The 18,258-nt window shown below is 41.3% G+C and overlaps 1 protein-coding gene across 1 annotated transcript in view; it reads left to right on the top strand.

The window, feature by feature from the left end:
* The window catches only part of RABEP1 (rabaptin, RAB GTPase binding effector protein 1), a 116,985-nt gene that overhangs the window by 38,943 nt on the left and 59,784 nt on the right, over positions 1 to 18,258 (top strand). Inside the window, exons 3-4 of the mRNA XM_055133825.1 lie at positions 2,729 to 2,932; positions 5,280 to 5,440. Coding sequence (XP_054989800.1) covers positions 2,729 to 2,932; positions 5,280 to 5,440 — 365 coding nt within the window. The remainder of the gene's footprint in view (positions 1 to 2,728; positions 2,933 to 5,279; positions 5,441 to 18,258) is intronic.

Genomic DNA, 18,258 nt, shown 5'->3' on the forward strand with positions numbered 1-18,258 from the left:
TTGTGAATACACTGTATACTGTAGGTCTTTTTTTCATTCTTCCTTCCCTCCCTCCCTCCCTCCCTTCCTCCCTCCCTCCCTCCCTCCCTCTCTCCCTCCCTCCCCCCTTTTCCTCCCCCACTCCCACTCTCCCCTGCCCTCCTCTCTCTCCCCCTTCCTCCCTCCCTCCCTCCCTTCCTCCCCTCTTTCTCTTTGTTTTTTTTTTGGGGGGGGCACACCTGGTTGTACTCAGAAATTATTTCTGACTTTACACTCAGGGATCATATTTGGTGACAGGGATTAAACCTGGGTTACCTGTGTGCAAGGAAAGCACCTTCCTGGCTGTTCTGTCTCTCTCTCCAGGCCACGAGGTGGATATTAACCATTTTTTAAGATCTGGAAACTGAGGCTAGAAGGTTAAGTAAGTAGACCCAAAATGTATTTCACCAGTGGGTGAAAGCCCAATTTTAGCTTAAAGTATTAACTATGTGGTTAGATCACTTGTATCACTTGTAGTCCCGTTGATCTTCGATTTGCTCGAGCAGGCACCAGTAACCTGTCACGAGCTAGTGCAGCCCAATGATATATGGTTGCTCCAGGAACAGGAAGAGCCTCAAATAGTTTATTCAGGGATTTGACGAAGAAATCTGACCATCTAGTTGGTGGGCTGCCTGAGGTCTTCTGACGTCCTATGGAATCCAGTCGGTAACAGCTCTAGTCCAGCAGTCATCTCTGAATTGCATTACATGACCGGCCCATCTGATTTTTGATGCCTTGGCAAACGAGACAGCATCCCTGATTTCTTACCGTCGACGGAGGTCAGAACTCCGGATTCCTTCTCTCACTTGAGTGAGACATGATATTCCCAGCATAGCTCTTTCGATTCCTCTTTGGGATACCCTAGTAACATTCTCATACTGTTTGCATAGGGCCTAAGTCTCTGAGGCATATGTTAGTGCAGGAAGAACAGTGGAATCGAAAAGATGTGCCTGGAGTCGGAGGTTCTTCATTCTGTTAACCACCTCTTCGATGCTCTTGAATGCATTCCATGCTGCTCTCTTCCTCCTGCGCAGTGGAAAACCAGTAGGACCGTTCTGTTGTACAAGAAGGGAGACATCCACGACATTTGCAACTATCGCCCAATCTGCCTGCTGTCTGTCCTCTACAAGTTGTTCACTCCTGTCATCCTGAATAGAATAGGCAGAACACTAGACGAAGGACAACCATGCGAGCAAGCCAGGTTCTGAAGGGGATTCAGCACGATAGACCATATCCACACAGTGAACAAACTCATTGAGGTTTCTCGAGAGTTCAAGATGCCGCTCTGTCTAACGTTCATCAACTTAAAGAAGGCCTTCGATTCTGTTGAGACTGAGGAGGTCATCGAAGCCCTGGCCAAACAGGATGATCAAAGTCAGTATATCAAAATCCTTCGAGAGCTGTATTGCGGATTCACCACCAGGATCTCACCATTCTACAAGGAAGTGATCATTGATGTAAAAGAGAGGGGTGCGGCAAGGTGATACCATTTCACCTAAACTCTTCAGTGCCACCCTCGAGAACATCATGCGACGACTGGAATGGGAAGGAATGGGAGTGAAGATAGACGGTCGGCAATTACACCACCTCCGCTTCGCTGATGACATCGTTCTCATAACACCAAACATTAGCCAAGCGGCACAGATGCTGACCGACTTCGACCATGAGTGTGGAAAGGTCGGACTGCAGCTGAATCTCAACAAGACGATGTTCATGAAAAACGAACTAGTCCCTGAAGCTCCATTTGCTCTCAATGGAATGAACATCTCCGAATGCAGCAGCTATGTGTACCTGGGTCGAGAAATCAACATGAGGAACGACTTGGTGCCAGAACTGTGCGGGAGGAAGAGAGCAGCATGGAATGTGGTTAGATGATTAATAGATTTGTGATGTCCAGTCCTACTTTTATAAATGTGATTTTATTTTCTTTGTTATGGATTTGTTTGAGCGGGCACCAGTAACGTCTCTCATTGAGAGACTTATTGTTACTGTTTTTGGCATATCCAATATGCACAGATAACTTGCCAGGCTCTGTCTCGCGGGCTCCATACTCTTGGTAGCTTGCCAGGCTGGAGTGATAGCACAGCGGTTGGGTGTTCGCCTTCCACGCATTTGATTCCTCCGCCCATGTTCGATTCCTCCGCCCCTCTCAGAGAGCCCGACAAGCTACTGAGAGTATGGAGTAACAGTAACAATAAGTCTCTCAATGAGAGACGTTACTGGTGCCCCCTCGAACAAATCAAAGAGCAACGGGATGACAGTGAACAGTGAACAGTGTTATGGATTATGGAAACAATAGTAGTTGACACTGGTGGTGGGATTGGTGTTGAAATAGTATATGCCTAATACTCAACTATCAATAAATTTGTAAGTCATGGCTCTTTGATTAAGTAAAAAAATATTTAAGAAAATTTAATACTACTTTCTTCACTTTCTTTGTTAGAGTGTTAGCTTTATGGATCAGAGAGAATAATGCAAAGGACTAGAGTACAAACTTAGCACTGCCTTAGTTTTCTAAGCACTACCAGAAATGACTTCCAGGCACCATTCCTTGGGTGTAGTCCTTGAGTATTGCTTGGTGTAGCCAAAACAAAACAGAACAGTAACATTATAAGTTTAATGCTTGCTTTTTTTTTTCTTCATTAGAATGTCAGTCTGGTTTTAAAAAGAATCCCTCATTAATATAAAGTTGTTTAATTTTTTTTCTCAGAGGATTTGAAGAGACAAAATGCAGTGTTACAAGCTGCACAAGATGATTTAGGACATCTACGGACACAGCTGTGGGAAGCCCAAGCAGAGATGGAGAATATTAAGGCCATTGCCACAGTTTCTGAGAATACCAAACAAGAAGCAATAGATGAAGTGAAAAGGCAGTGGAGAGAAGAAGTTGCTTCACTTCAGGCTGTTATGAAAGGTAAAGAAAAAAAACTAGACTTGTTTTATTTTTTGTTTGCTTGTTTTGGGGCCATACCCAGCAGTTCTCAGGGGTTAACTTCTGGCTCTGCTTTGAGGAATTACCCCTGGCAGTGCTTGGGGGACCATGTGGGATGCCAAGGAATTAACCTGGGCCAGCCATGTGCAGAGCAAATACTCTACCCACTATACTATTTCCCGGACCCTGTTTTACAGTTTTCTAAGATGATAGATTCTGTTGAATTTCTGAGTTCATTTCAGGGATCTTAGAGTATATACTGAGTTTTCATTTCTTTTTATATTGTCATCTACAAATTTTCAGTCATCATTTTCAAAATAGAAGAGAAGCCAATGGAAGTGTAAGTGGGTTTTATGGGTGCTACAAAAGAAATACCAAAAAATGAAACCGTATTGGGAGGCCAGAGATAGTACAGCAGGTAGGGTACTTGCCTTGCATGCAGCCACCCAGGTTCGATCCCCGCATCCTATATGGTCCTCTGAACCTTCCAGGAGTGATCCCTGAATTCATAGCTGAGTAAACCCTGAGCACCACCAGTTGTGTTCCTTAAAGGAAACCAAATCAAAAAAAAAAAAAAAAAAACCTGTGGGAATAGGGAGTATATTAAACTGGAGTGATCTCCTGTGTAAAGAGTCAAGTTACTATTGACACTTCTTTGTTCTTACTAATTATTTCCCTTTTAGTCCAATGTTGTCATAGTTCTTTCTTTTTGGGGATCAGGTATGAGGGGATGTTTTTCATTTTTTGGAGGGCTACACCCAAAGGTGCTCAGATGTTACTTGGTTAGGATATGCAGTGCCAGGAATTGAATCTGGGTCTGCTGCATTCAAGATGAGCGCTTTACTTGCTGTACTCGCTTCTGTCCCATATCTTTTGCATTTTTCAGGAAAAAAATTTCAGATTTTGTAAGTGAAATCCTGACTGCATTTGGTAAGATAGAAAGGCCTGTATATTAAAATAGGCATTATGGGCTGCCAGTTTGTGATCTTTTGTCTAAAGAATAGTAGTCATTTATTTTTTTTGGTTGGTACTGCTGTATAATTACTTTCGGCCTTTCTGAGATGATAACGTAATAAAATAAGGTGACTGCTGAATCAACTTATTTAGGAGTTCCTGAAATAGTTAATATTACAAGTATGAAATAATGACTTTTTGCGGGGGGGCGTGGTGGTTGAGAGGGACTTCTTTGTAGTTGTGTATCATTGTGTTAGTGTCCTTTGTAAGAAGTCAGCAAGATTACCCTATTTTTTGTTTTTGTTTTTGTTTTTTGGACCACACCCAGTGGTGCTCATAGCTTACCTCTGACTTTGTATTCAGGTATCACTCCTGGTAGGGCTCTGAGGATGATATGGGAATTGAACTTGACTTGGTGGCGTGAAAGGCAAGCAGCCTCTGTGCTATCTCTATAGCCCACTGTTTCTGTTGTTAATACCTAAGGGTGTTTTCAAACCTCATAATAATAATCCTGGCTCTTACTCAATTACCTGGTTTTACATTTTTCTCCCAGGATATGAAAGTCAGAGGTAGGTAATCAATTGATGGCTATAATGGTTTCATAGTCTTACCAATATCTGAGGCTCCTATTTCTTTATTTGTTGTTAGTTTTCAGCTTCCTAGTGTTCTGTGATTGAAAAAAAAAATGACTGCTGCTCCTTTTAATAAGCATTAGGAAGGCAAAAAAAAATATTGTTTGAATATTTATCATGCAACCTCCTTCTTTTTTGGAGTATGTTATTTTTCACAGCTGTAAAAGTAACACAAAAACATAATCATTTCATTGGCTCATTGACTAACGAAATTGAGGACTTGTTAGTAAGAAAAATGGTATGGAAATTAATGTATATCCAGCAATATTTGTCACAGTGTTTTAAGATAAAGTCATTTTTATAAAAATGTTACAGAACTTGTCTCAATTTAGAGTATTGGATTACAGTGAAATATTTCAAAAATGTATCTTTTTCCTCTTCAGGTAGTTGAATTGTAGTGACAAATTGTATGTGTCTTAGGAGCCATAATGTCCAGTGCCAAAGAACATAGGTTTTGGAGTTAGAAATCTAGTTCTGCTTTTTGGTTATTAAACATTGACTAGGATATTTACTATTTCTTAATCTGTAAAATATAATGTGGCATATGTTTATTGTGAAGATGAGAGACATTGATTTAAAGCCCTTTACAAAGATTCTACACATAATGAAATGGTTTTTTTTTTTCCCCATGATTAATAACATTTCTGGAAATTTGTTTTAAGCACTTTCTACATTTTAAATTTTAGTGTGCCAGACATTTTCTTTCAGAATTTAAACGTGACATATTTGGTGGTGTTTTGTAGAAACAGTTCGTGACTATGAGCACCAGTTTCACCTTAGGCTGGAGCAGGAGCGAACACAGTGGGCACAGTATCGAGAATCTGCAGAGAGGGAAATAGCTGATTTAAGGAGAAGGCTGTCTGAAGGTCAAGAGGAGGAAAATTTAGAAAATGAAATGAAAAAGGTATGAAGGAATGTTTATATTTGTAGAAATAATCGAACCAAATGCAAGATTCTTTAATGCTGTTGAGGTAACATGTTATTTTCTTTATTTTCTAATAGAGGAATTATTTAAATCAAGCTGATGTACTAGCCAGATAATTTGATGCCCTTATTCCAGATAGATATATGGCTAACTCATTCCCTTCAAATCTTTGATCAAATATCATTTTATATGAGGTTTGCACTGACAACACTTAATGCTTAAACCTGCCTATCCTCTTATATCTTTATCATCCTTATTTTTCTTTTTCTTACATATATACATATGTATGTACTATTATGTTAGTTTTCTTGCACCTCTCACTGCTTGCTAGAATGTAAGCTTTGTTGTTTGTATATCACAAAGGCCTAGACTTTTTTTTTTTTTAAATTTTATTGAATCACCATGAGATAGTTACAACCTTTCATTTTTGGGTTACAATCTCACAATGATCAAACAGCCATCCCTCCACCAGTGCACATTCCTTACCACCAATATCCCAGTATACCCTCCCTTTCCCACCCTCCCGCTGCCTCCATGGCAGACAATATTCCCCATACTTTCTCACTACTTTTGGGCATTATGGCTTGTAACACAGACACTGAGAGGTCATCATGTTTGGTCCATTATCTACTTTCGGCATGCATCTCCCATCCCAACTGATTCCTCCAGCCATCATTTTCTTAGTGATCCCTTCTCTATTTCATCTGCCTCCTTCCCTCCCCTCATGAAGCAGTCTTCTAGCTATGGGTGAATCCTCCTGGCCCTTGTATCTGCTGTCCTTGTGTGATCTTATTCTATACTCCACAAATGAGTGCAGTCCTTCTATGTCTATCCCTTTCTTTCTGACTCATTGCACTTAGCATGATACTCTCCGTGTCTATCCATTTATAAGCAAATTTCATGACTTCATGTCTCCTAACAGCTGCATAGCATTCCATTGTGTAGATGTACCGAAGTTTCTTTAACCAGCCATCTGTTTTAGGGCACTCGGGTTGTTTCCAGATTTTGGCTATTGTGAACAGTGCTACAATGAATATATAGGTACAGATGTCATTTCAACTGTGCTTTTTTGCATCCTTGGGATATATTCCCTGAAGTAGTATTGCGAAGTCATATGGAAGCTCAATTTCTAGTTTTTGAAGGACTGTCCATATTGTTTTTCAGAAAGGCTGGACCAGTCGGCATTCTCACAAACAGTGAAGTAGCGTCCCTTTTCCCCACATCCACACCAGCACTGGTTGCTTTTGTTCTTTTGAATGTGTGCCAGTCTCTGTGGTGTGAGATGGTATTGTTGTTTTGATTTGCATCTCCCTGATGACTAGCAATGTGGAAAATTTTTCATGTGACAAAGGCCTAGACTTGACTATTGGCGATTTTGAATTTTCTTGTGGTGCTGGCAGTTGAGTGCAGGTCTTCACACATTCAAACATGCATGCTGTTATTGAGTACCATTCCCTGCTCCAGGAATTATTTTTGAATGAATTAGTTGCTTGAATATTTGTCTAAACCAAAACTTTAGGGCCAGAGAGAGAATATAATGGTTAAGGCACTTGCCTTATTTGCAGCTGACTTCTGTTTGATCACTTTTACCACATATGGTCCCGTGAGCACCTCCAGGAGTCAGCCCTGAGCACAACCAGTTATGGCCCAAGCACCCCTCCCCCAGTCCTCAAATAAGAAACTATAACTTTAAAACATGTTAATTTTTCTTCCTTTATAAATATTATATGGTTCCTGTGTGATGAATGTATCACATATTTTGCTTGAAAATACTGCTACAACTGAACATATGTTCAATTAAGGAAGAATAACTTGTTAAGACAATTGAAAAAAAATCTCATTTATTCCTTTGACTTTATATATATACATATATATATATCACTGTAGCACTGTAGCACTGTCGTCTCATTGTTCATCGATTTGCTCGAGCGGGCACCAGTAACGTCTCCATTGTGAGACTTGTTACAGTTTTTTCACATATCGAATACGCCATGGGTAGCTTTCCGGGCTCTGCCATGCAGGCAGGATGCTTTCGGTAGCTTGCCAGGCTCCGAGAGGGATGGAGGAATTGAACCCGAGTTGGCCACATGCAAGGCAAATGTCCTACCCGTTGTGCCATCGCTCTAGTTCTTTATATATATGTAGACACACACACATATACACTTTAAATCATAGTAATTAGAATGTAGGGTTTTTTCTGTTAGATTAATCATAATTCTTAATCCATATGAGGTATCTGAGGTTGAATTATGTTTTTATAAGTATATATTTGTAATTTTTGGGTCATACTTAGTATTAACTCAGGGGCTAGTTTAGGATTATTGCTTTGAGGGTTTCTCCTGGTGGTGCTTGGAGGACCATGGGGTACTGGACATTGAACTTGAATCTACTGCATGAAAAGCATGCATTTCAACCCTTGAACTATCTCTAGCCCATGGTTCACTTTTAAAATAATGTTAAAATGTGATAACCAAGCATTCAAAATAAAAACCTGGAATCTTAAGGAATAGTTTGTTTCATACTTTGGTTTCATGGGAAAAAAAACTAGTGTGACACTCTTCATCATCACCAGAGTCACATAGTCACTCTAATACAGTTATTCCAAGTACACAACATTTATTTCTCTCAGGTTGATGGAGATAAATTCATGTTTAATGCTGTCAATAGAATTTTTTTTCTACGCTAAGCCACAAATACCTTCACATGAGGAGGCTTTGTTTTATTTTTTGAGCAATATGTGCAGTGCTTAGAATTTATTTTTGGCTTTTTGCTCAGGGATCCCTCCTGGCAGTGTTTAGTGGACCATATATGGTGTTAGGAATTGAACTGTAGTTGGCCATGTGTAAGACAAACACCTGTATGTTTGTGGCTATCTCTTTGACCCCAGGGAGTTTTTTTCTTTTTTTCTCTTCATTCTTTGTAGTAATATAGTCATATTATAATCTGCCAGTTTTTGTCATTTTAAAAGTACTTTTTTATTTTGTCAGAGTTTTGGGGGAAGGGGCAGGGGCTTGGGGGCTACTTTACCACACTCAGCAGTGCTTAGGGCTTAGTCTTCTACCTGTGCTCAGAGATTACTTTTGACAAGACTCAGGGAACTTATGTTGTCCTAGGAATAGAACCTGGTTCAGCTAAGTGCAAGGCAAATACCTTACCTGCTATTTTTTGGCCCCTAAAATTTTTTTTGTTTGCTTGTGTTTTTGTGTGTATATGTGTGTCACTCCCAGTGGTGCTCTGAGCTTACTCCTGGCTCCTCACTCAGGAGTCACTCTTGATGGGTGTAGGAGACCATATGGGGTGCCAGGAATCTAACTAAAATCTGCCTTATACAAGGAAAACACCTTACCTGTTGTACTGTTGCTCCGGACTCCTCTGTTTTTTTTTTTTTTCCCCTTTGGGAGGGAAACACCTGGGTCTGCACTGAGGAATTAGCCCTGGTGTTTGCTTGGGTGAACAACCATATGGGAGCCAGGGAACAAACCCAGGTTGCCTGTATGCAAGGCAAGTGCCTACCCGCTGTACTATCTCTCCGGCCCCTAGAAAAATTATAAAGAGTACTGTAATCAGTTCTTGGTTTTTGCAGGAATTGAGAGGATAACAGAAAGTTTCTCTTATTACTAGCATCTTACATTTGTTAACAAGGGATTGTTGTAAACTGATACTAATTCGTTATTGCTGACTGAAGTGCACTCTTTGTATATAGATTTCGTTAGTTTTTAACTTAATGTGCTTTTACTGTTCCAGGACCCCATCAGTATATAATATTTATCATTGTCTCCTTAGGTTTCTCTGGACTGTGACCGTTTCTCAGACTTTTTTATTTTATTAAATTTTTTTCTGCATTGATTTGTGATACTGTTAATGATAGGGTTTCACAGAATATTCCAATACCACACCTACCCTTGACTCTAACTTCCCAGCCCAGGGCCTCCATCTACAGCTCAGTTCTGTAGACCAGTTTTGGGCTCTCTTGTCTCTTGCTCTTTGTTATTCCCCTCCTGTGTTTATATTCCACATGTGAGAGAGATTGTTCTGTACCTGCCCCTGTCCTCTGCCTTACTTCATTCAACCTGATTCTCTCCATATTAGTTCATGTAACAGCAAATTACATAATTCATTTTTATTATAATTTAGTAGTATTCCATTGTGTATATACACCACACTTTATCTATCCATTTGTTCCTGCACACTTAAGTTATTTCCAGGTTTTGCTATGTTAATAGTGCTGCAATGAACATAGTCTTGCAAATGTCTTTTCTGAATAGAGTTTTTGGGCTCTGGGGGTAAGTGCCAAGAAGTAGAATTGATGGGTCATGTGGATGCTTGAGGTGTCCATATTGTTTTCCAAAAAGGTTCAGTCAGTTAACATTCCCACAAGCATTGCATGAGGGTTCCTTTTATCCCACATCTACATCAGCACTGGTTGTTACCTCGTTATTTATTTTGTATTTCTGTGATAAGTACTTTTTATAAACTATTGGCCCTCTGTATATCTTCTTTTTTTAATTTAATTTTTATAAAGTTGTTCACAATAATTTACTACATTCAATATTCCAACACCAATCCCAGCACCATTATACCTTCCCACCACCAATATTTCAAATTTTTCCAACCACCACCTAAGCCTGCCCCCATAGCAGTCCCTAAATAATTTATTTTGTATTATGTCTTACGAATAATCCACTGAAAATGATCAAAAAAAGTTTCCTTACAAGAAAGTGTCTCAAAGTGAGCCATTAAGCCCTTTAATAAGAGATTTATTACAAGAAAGTGTCTCAAAGTGAGCCATTAAGCCCTTGAATAAGAGATTTACTAACATGATCTTACAGTTTGAGCCTTGTGTGCTTATCAGTTGCCTTCTACTTTATACCCCATCCAATGTAGTGTGCTACTCTTGATATGAATGGTGTGTAGAGTATGAGATGTACAAATGCATCTGTGCACTCCAGGAATTCAAAGATTTTAAATAGGGTGATACAGCTGGAGTTAAATTTTCAACAGGATAGTGACTTTGGAGTCCAGAGGCATCTCTGCAGCTTGTTGATCTCTGCCAAGATTTATTTGTTAGTTTCTGGATCATGGCCATTAATTAGCTTATATGGCACCAGAGGCTGTTTGAGGGTGTCACTGTTAGGCTTCCAGAAGAACAGGAAAATATGGGAGGTCACCCATCCCCGACTCCATGAGAGCTTGGAGATTTTAGTTCCAAACTGCATACCAGAGTTTTTCAGCAGATTCACTCATGGATGAGGCTCATCCAAGCCTGTAGAGATTGGCCATGAGCATAGTGGTGATTGAGTTCTGGAGGTTTTGGGCTCTGTTGGGGCGGATGCTTTTGTATGTCTTCCTTGATGAAGTTTTTGTTCATTTCTTCTCCCCATTTTTTGATGGGGTTGTTTTTTTTCTTGTTAACTCTTATAAAAGTGCTCTTTACATCTTGGATATTAACTATTTTGTCAGCTGAGTAGTAGCAATAATCTCTCCCAATCTGTGGAGTGTTATTTTTATTTCTTTTTATTGTTTTGCTTTTTGGGTCACACCCGGTGATGCACATGGGTCACTTCTGGCTCTGCACTCAGGACTTACCCCTGGCAGTGCTCAGGGGACCTTATAGGATGCTGGGAATTGAACCCAGGTTGGCCACGTGCAAGGCAGACACCCTACCTGCTGTGCTATCGCTCCAGCACTGGGGTGTTATTTTTTATTCTGGTCTTCATTTCTTTTGCAATGGAGAGCTTCTTAATGTAATGTCCTGTTTGTTTTTGTTTGCTGTGCCAGTGGCATTGAATCATTGAAGATACCTCTAGGTTGAAGACCATAAAGACTTCTGCCTATGTTTTCCTCAATATAATTTATTAACTTATGGGTCTGATACATTTTTTTTTCTTTCTTTTTGGGTCACACCCTGGCAGTGCTCAGGGGACCACATGGGATGCTGGGAATTGAACCCGGGTCGGCCGCGTGCAAGGCAAACGCCAGCCCCAGTCTGATACATTTTAAATAGACTTTTATCCATGTTATGAGACCAAGCTGAATGAGATAAGGGTCTAAGTTCTTTTTAAAAAAAATTTTTATAAAGTAGTTCACAATATTTGATTACATTTAATATTCAAACACTAATCCCACCACCATTACACCTTCCCACCACCACATTTCAGATGTTTCCATCCCAAACCCCAATCCCTGCCCCAAAGCAGAACCGAAATAATATATTTTGTATTGTTGGATATGAAAAACTGCTGAAAATACTACAAAAAAATATCCTTAGCAGAAAGAGTATGAAGATTGTTGTATTTCACCCAGGGGCCATTAAGCCCTTCTAAGATGTTGGTAAAGGTTGAGCCTTGTGTGCTTTTTTATATATCACTTGTATCACTTGTTATCCCATTGATCTTTGATTTGCTCGAGCGGGCACCAGTAATATCTCCATTCGTCCCTGTCACGTGCTAGTGTAGCCCAATGATATCTGCTTGCTCCAGGAACAGGAAGAGCCTCAAACGTTCATTCAGGGTTTTGACAAAGAAGTCTGACCATCTCATTGGTGGGCGGCCATGCAGTCTTTTGACGTCCCGTGGAATCCAGTCGGTACCAGCTCTAGTCCAGCAGTCATCTCTGAATAATCACATTACGTGTCCGGCCCATCTGATGTTTGATGCCTTGGCAAACGAGACAGCGTCCCTGATTCTTGACCGTCGATGGAGGTCAGAACTCCAGATTCCTTCTCTCACTTGAGTGAGATGTGATACTCCTAGCATAGCTCTTTCGATTCCTCTTTGGGATACCTGAATAGCGTTCTCATCCTGTTTGCATAGGGCCCAGGTTTCTGAGGCATATGTTAGTGCAGGAAGAACGGTGGAGTCGAAAAGATGTACCTGGAGCTGGAGGTACTTTGTCCTCTTAACCACTTCTTTGATGCTCTTGAAGGTGTTCCACGCTGCTCTCTTCCTCCTGCGCAGTTCTGGCGCCAAGTAGTTCCTCATGTTGAGTTCTCGACCCAGGGACACATAGCTGCTGCATTTGGAGATGTTTGTTCTGTTGAGAGCAAATGGAATGTCAGGGACTAGTTCGTTTTTCATGAACATTGTTTTGCTGAGATTCAGCTGCAGTCCGACCTTTCCACACTTTGTGTATATATATATATTATATATATATAAAATATATATATATCTGTAAAATAAAAGTGTACATTTCCCTCTAAGATTGATTGCCTCCTACTTTGAACCCTATCAAATGTGGTATAGTAATCTTGGAGTATGGGTAGGGTATGTGGTTTGAATTTGCGGCCACGCGGTCCAGGAATAGATTCATTCAAGGGTGAGGCTACACCGGAGTGTGTGTATGGTGGCCATGAGCGTGGCTGAGGTTGAGTTCTGGAGGTTTTCAGCAGCTCTGGCTGGGTCCCATGGGGCGGGGAGGGGTCCCACCTACGATCTGGATGGTGGCCAATAACTAGATTATCTGGCTCTAGCCAGAGGTGGCTAATGGGCGTGACTGCCCAGTTGCGGGAGACAAGGGTATGCCCGGAGGATCTCCGTTCCCCATCCCATTGAATCCAGAGTTCTCAGTCACAAAGTCCTACATACCTGGGTTTTTTGGGAGATAAACTCATGGGTGAGTCTTGGCCAGAGCATGTAGAGAGTGGTCGTGAACATGGCAGAAGCTGAGTTCTGGAGGTTGTTGGCTGGTTTTGGGGGCTGGGTCCCTTGGAGCGGGGAGGGGTCTCACTCGCCCTGTTCTGGGGTGAAACAGCCTGGCGCAGGGTCCTGCAGCATGGTTATGGTGAGTGTCATGTAAAGGCTCCCTTCTGGGAGAGAAGGGCATGTGATCTAAGTTCTTTTTTTTTTTTTTGGCTTTTTGGGTCACACCCGGAAATGCACAGGGATTACTCCTGGCTCTGCACTCAGGAATTACTCCTGGCGGTGCTTGGGGGACCATATGGGATGCTGGGAATCAAACCTGGGTCGGCCACGTGCAAGGCAAACGCCCTACCTGCTGTGCTATTGCTCCAGCCCCGTAAATTCATTTTTTTAACGTGTGTCTGACCAGTTTTTCCCAGCATCATTGTAGAAGACTTTGTTGGTTCAATTTCATATTCTTCATTCCTTTGTCAAAGATAAACTAGTTTTGCATATATATGAGGATCTCTTTTGGAACTCTAATTTCTGTTTCATTGATTGTCTGTCTCAGTTGTATTCTGTTGTCTGTCTTTATTCCAGTATCACACTTGTTTTGATTACTATGACTTTATAGAGTAATTTAAAGTTGGGAAAGAGAGTTGTTCCTCTCTTTTTTTCCCCAGGGTTGCCTTGGTTATTCAGGAGGTTGGTTTTATTACTCTATTTAAATTGCAACAGTATTAGGCCTATGTCGTTTTAAAATGTCATGGGTATTTTTTTTGTTGTTTTTGTTTTTTTTTTTTTGCTTTTTGGGTCACACCCAGCGATGCTCAGGGGTTACTCCTGGCTCTGCACTCAGGAATTACTCCTGGCAGTGCTTGGGGGACCATATGGGATGCCGGGGATCGAACCCGGGTCGGCCGTGTGCAAGGCAAACGCCCTACCCGCTGTGCTATCGCTCCGGCCCCATGTCATGGGTATTTTTATAGGAACTACATTAGTTCTGTGTAGTGCTTTGGGTTGTATTGTCATTTTCACAGTGTTAGTCATTCCAGTAGACGATCAAGAGATGTATTTCTGTTGGTTTTGTGTGTGTGTATGTGTGCATGCGCATGTGTGTGTGTTTCATTTGCTTTAGTAGTGACTTATAATTTCCTTTATATAAATTTTTCATGCATTTTGTTAAGGTGATTCCTAGGTTTTTCGTTTTTTGAGCTATAGTTATGAATGGAATTTAAAAATAAATTCTATTTCTTACACGCACACAGAAAAGCTGGATTTCTGTATATTGATTTGGCAGCTTGCCACTTTACTGAACAAGGCTATTGTTTTCAGAGGCTTCTTTGTAGAGTCTTTAGGGTTTTCTAAGTTTAGTAACATGACATGAAAATAATGAAAATAATGTTTTTCTTTGCACCATCAGGTCTTCGATGGATGCTTCTGATGCCAGCGTATGTGCATTGAAAGTACAGACAATCATTTTAGTCTTTCTTCGTTTTGGCAGTCTAGTTCATCTCTGAGATTTTTTCAGCCTCTCCTTGCTCATCTTTCTTAATGCTGGCGTACTGGGGGCTCTTTTGGTGTCAGGTGAATGAGGCCAATTGTTGTTACTGTTGTTGGCATATCGAACATGCCACGGGTAACTTACTAGGCTCTGCCGTATGGACGGGATACTCTCGGTAGCTTGTCAGGCTCTCTGAGAGGGATGGAGGCTTTTAGGGCGGCCTCCAATCGCCCTTAGAGGTGTTACCATGTTTCACACCATGTTTGAACCCCATCAAATATGGTGCGGAAATAATGGGTATTAAGTGTCTTATGGTCCAGAGAGCGGCCTTGAGCGTGGTGGTGGCTGGGTAGTGGATGTAGTGGGGGTCGGCCGGTGAGGTATTTATCTGGTTTGGGTGGGGTGGGGCATCTGGGTTTGACCCCCTCCCTCAGATGCCGGGGATTGGAAGAGGCAGACAGAAGATCTTGTTTCCGGGTCTCGTTGAACCTAGAGTTCAAGGTCTCGAAGTTCTGCTTACCTGGTTTTGTGGGGCTTCACTCGTGCGTGAGGTTCGGCCCAAGTGTCCGGAGAGCGGCCTGGAGTGTGGCAGTGGCTGGGTAGTGGATCTATCTTCCAGAAAGGCAATGGAGAGGATCATTCACGACTTCTACTCGAATCTGTTTGACAGCCATGTCCACTTGCCCACATACCAAATTTCGCAGGATGGTTATGTTGTTCCCAACGTCCTACCTTCCGAAATCCGACATGCCATTTCGTTGGTAAAGACGCATACAGCACCTGGTCTGGACAGGGTCAGACTCGAACACCTGAAGAGTCTGCCGCCAGTACTCGTTAGCACACTGGCTCAGCTCTTTATGCTCTACCTGTCTGAATGCAAGGTTCCGTCTCAGTGGAAAACCAGTAGGACCTTTCTGTTGTATAAGAAGGGAGACATCCAGGACATCAGCAACTATTGCCCAATCTGCCTGCTGTCTGTCGTCTACAAGTTGTTCACTCGTGTCATCCTGAATAGAATAGGCAGAACACTAGACGAAGGACAACCATATGAGCAAGCCGGGTTCCAAAGGGGATTCAGCACGATAGACTATATCCACACAGTGACCAAACTCATTGAAGTTTCGCGAGAGTCCAAGATGCCGCTCTGTCTAACGTTCATTGACTTAAAGAAGGCCTTCGTTTCTGTTGAGACTGAAACGGTCATCGAAGCCCTAGCCAAACAGGGCGTTCAAACTCAGTATATCAAAATCCTCCGAGAGTGGCAGGGTGATACCATTTCACCGAAACTCTTCAGTGCCACCCTCGAGAACATCATGCGACGACTGGAATGGGAAGGAATGGGAGTGAAGATCCTCTGATGACATCGATCTCATAACGCCAAACATTAGCCAAGCGGCACAAATGCTGGCTGACTTTGACCACAAGTGTGGAAAGGTCGGATTGCAGCTGAATTTGAGGCTCTTCCTGTTCCTGTAGCAAGCAAATATCATTGGGCTGCACTAGCACACGACAGGGACAAATGGTGATGTTACTGGCACCCGCTGAGCAAATAGAAGATCAATGGGACGACAAGTGATACAAGTGAATGTTTTACTGTATGATGCCCTAGTATCTCTTTCTTGCCTAATTACTATGACAAGAACTTCTAGTTCTATATTGAGTAGTAGTGGTGTTGTCTTATGCCTGTCTTAGATGGAAAGCTTTGGGCCTCTTGAATCTGTGTAGGAGCCTCTTTCAAGATATCAGGAAGTTCTCAGTTATTATTTCTTTGACCAGCTTTTCTTTCCCTTTACCCTTTTCTTCTTCTGCGTTTCTATGATTCGAAGATTTTTTTTCTCTTGCTAATATCTGTCAAGAATCTTACATTCTCTTTCATTCATTTACTTTTCCTTTTCCATTTCATTATTGGTGATGGCTAGTATTTTGTCTTCAGTATCATTGATACAATCCTCTGCATCTTGAATTCTGTTGCTGTGACTTGCTATGGTATTTTTAACTCTTCATTCCATTCATACGGACTCTTTGATACCCTGAATCAGTTCATCTTTAAGTTGGTTGAATTTTTCTTTCAGTGATTGCATTAGTTCCATGGCCATTATATGGAGCATTGATTTGACTTCCTCATTGGTGAGGCTTGAAGGTTTATTTGAGCTCCGTATTTTGCCAGAACTTCTGTCCTTGTCCGACAGAGCAAGTGAAATCCTTTCTTTCACCATTGTTCCTAAAGATTTGTGGGTGCTATGATTTGAGTTTAAGATGCCAGATATCTGAGGTCTGATCAACTTGTTAAGTTTTCAGCAAGCAGTACTCTTTATAATCTATTAGTCTATCAGTGTCTCTGCCCATAAGATGTTACTTCACCAGTCATGCAGTTCAGTGTTCAATATATCCGTTTTAATAGGAATAGAATAGACATATTTGAGGACATATATAAGACCCAACAACCCTTGATGTACCCTACCTGCTGTACTATCTCTCTAGCCTCTGATTTTCATTTTAATAAAAGAAAAATTATTGTTTAGTGTTCTTCTCTTCCTCACTGATGAATGCCATGAACTTTCCCCTTAACATTGCTTTTGCTTTATCCCACAAGTTCTGATAGGTAGTGTCCTCATTTTCATTTGTTTCCAGTAATCTTTTGATTTCCTCTCTGATCCACTGGTTGTTCGCTAACCAGTTCTTTAATTTCAGGTTGTTTGAGTTGTTTCTCCATTTGTTTGTGATTAACTTCTATTTCAGAGCATCATATTCTGAATAGATAGTTGTTATGATATCTATCCTCTTGACTCTGTAGACGTATGTTTTGTGTCCCAGCCTGTGACCTCTCTTGGAGAGTGCCTCATGTGCTTTAAGCCATATATATATATATGTATATAATACACATATATATAATATAATATGCATATAATATATATAGTAGTGAAAAGCTATACACACACACACACTCAACTCCTCTCGCAGTTTTTCCTTCAAAGCAAGTATTTCCTTAATGAGCTTTAGTCTAGTTGATCTATGGAAAGGCAACAGAGCAGTGCTGAAGTCTCCAACTACTGTTGTGCTGCTATAATGTCTTTTTTAAAAAAGCATTAGCAGTTTTTTTTTTAAGTATTTTGCTGTTCCCTCATTGGGTGCATATATGTTTAGGAGTGTGAGCTCTTCCTGATATATAATTCCCGTGGTCACAATAATTTAACCTCGCTGTCTCTAATAACCTTTTTGAGCCAGAAGTCTGTGTCTTCTGATACCAGTATGAACACCTCAACCTTTTTGAGGAGGTTATTTGCTTGAAGCATTATCTTCTAACCTTTCACATTGAATCTATTTACTCTGACTATTTAAATGTGTTTCTTACAGGCAGTAGATTGTTGTCACTGTCACCCCGTTGCTCATTGATTTGCTCGAGCAGGCACCAGTAACGTCTCCATTGTGAGACTTGTTACTGTTTTTGGCATACCGAATATGCCACAGGTAGCTTGCCAGGCTCTGCAGTGCGAGCGAGATACTCTCAGTAGCTTGTTGGGCTCTCCGAGAGGAGGCAGAGGAATCGAACGTGGGTCAGCCGTGTGCAGGGCAAATGCCCTACCTGCTGTGCTATCACTCCAGCCCCTAGTAGAATGTTAGGTTTCGTATTTAAATCCATCCTGCTACTCTGTCTCTTAATTGGTGCATTTAGCCCA

Source organism: Sorex araneus, chromosome 3 (assembly GCF_027595985.1).
Source record: "Sorex araneus isolate mSorAra2 chromosome 3, mSorAra2.pri, whole genome shotgun sequence".
In the NCBI taxonomy this organism is placed as follows: Eukaryota; Metazoa; Chordata; class Mammalia; order Eulipotyphla; family Soricidae; genus Sorex; species Sorex araneus.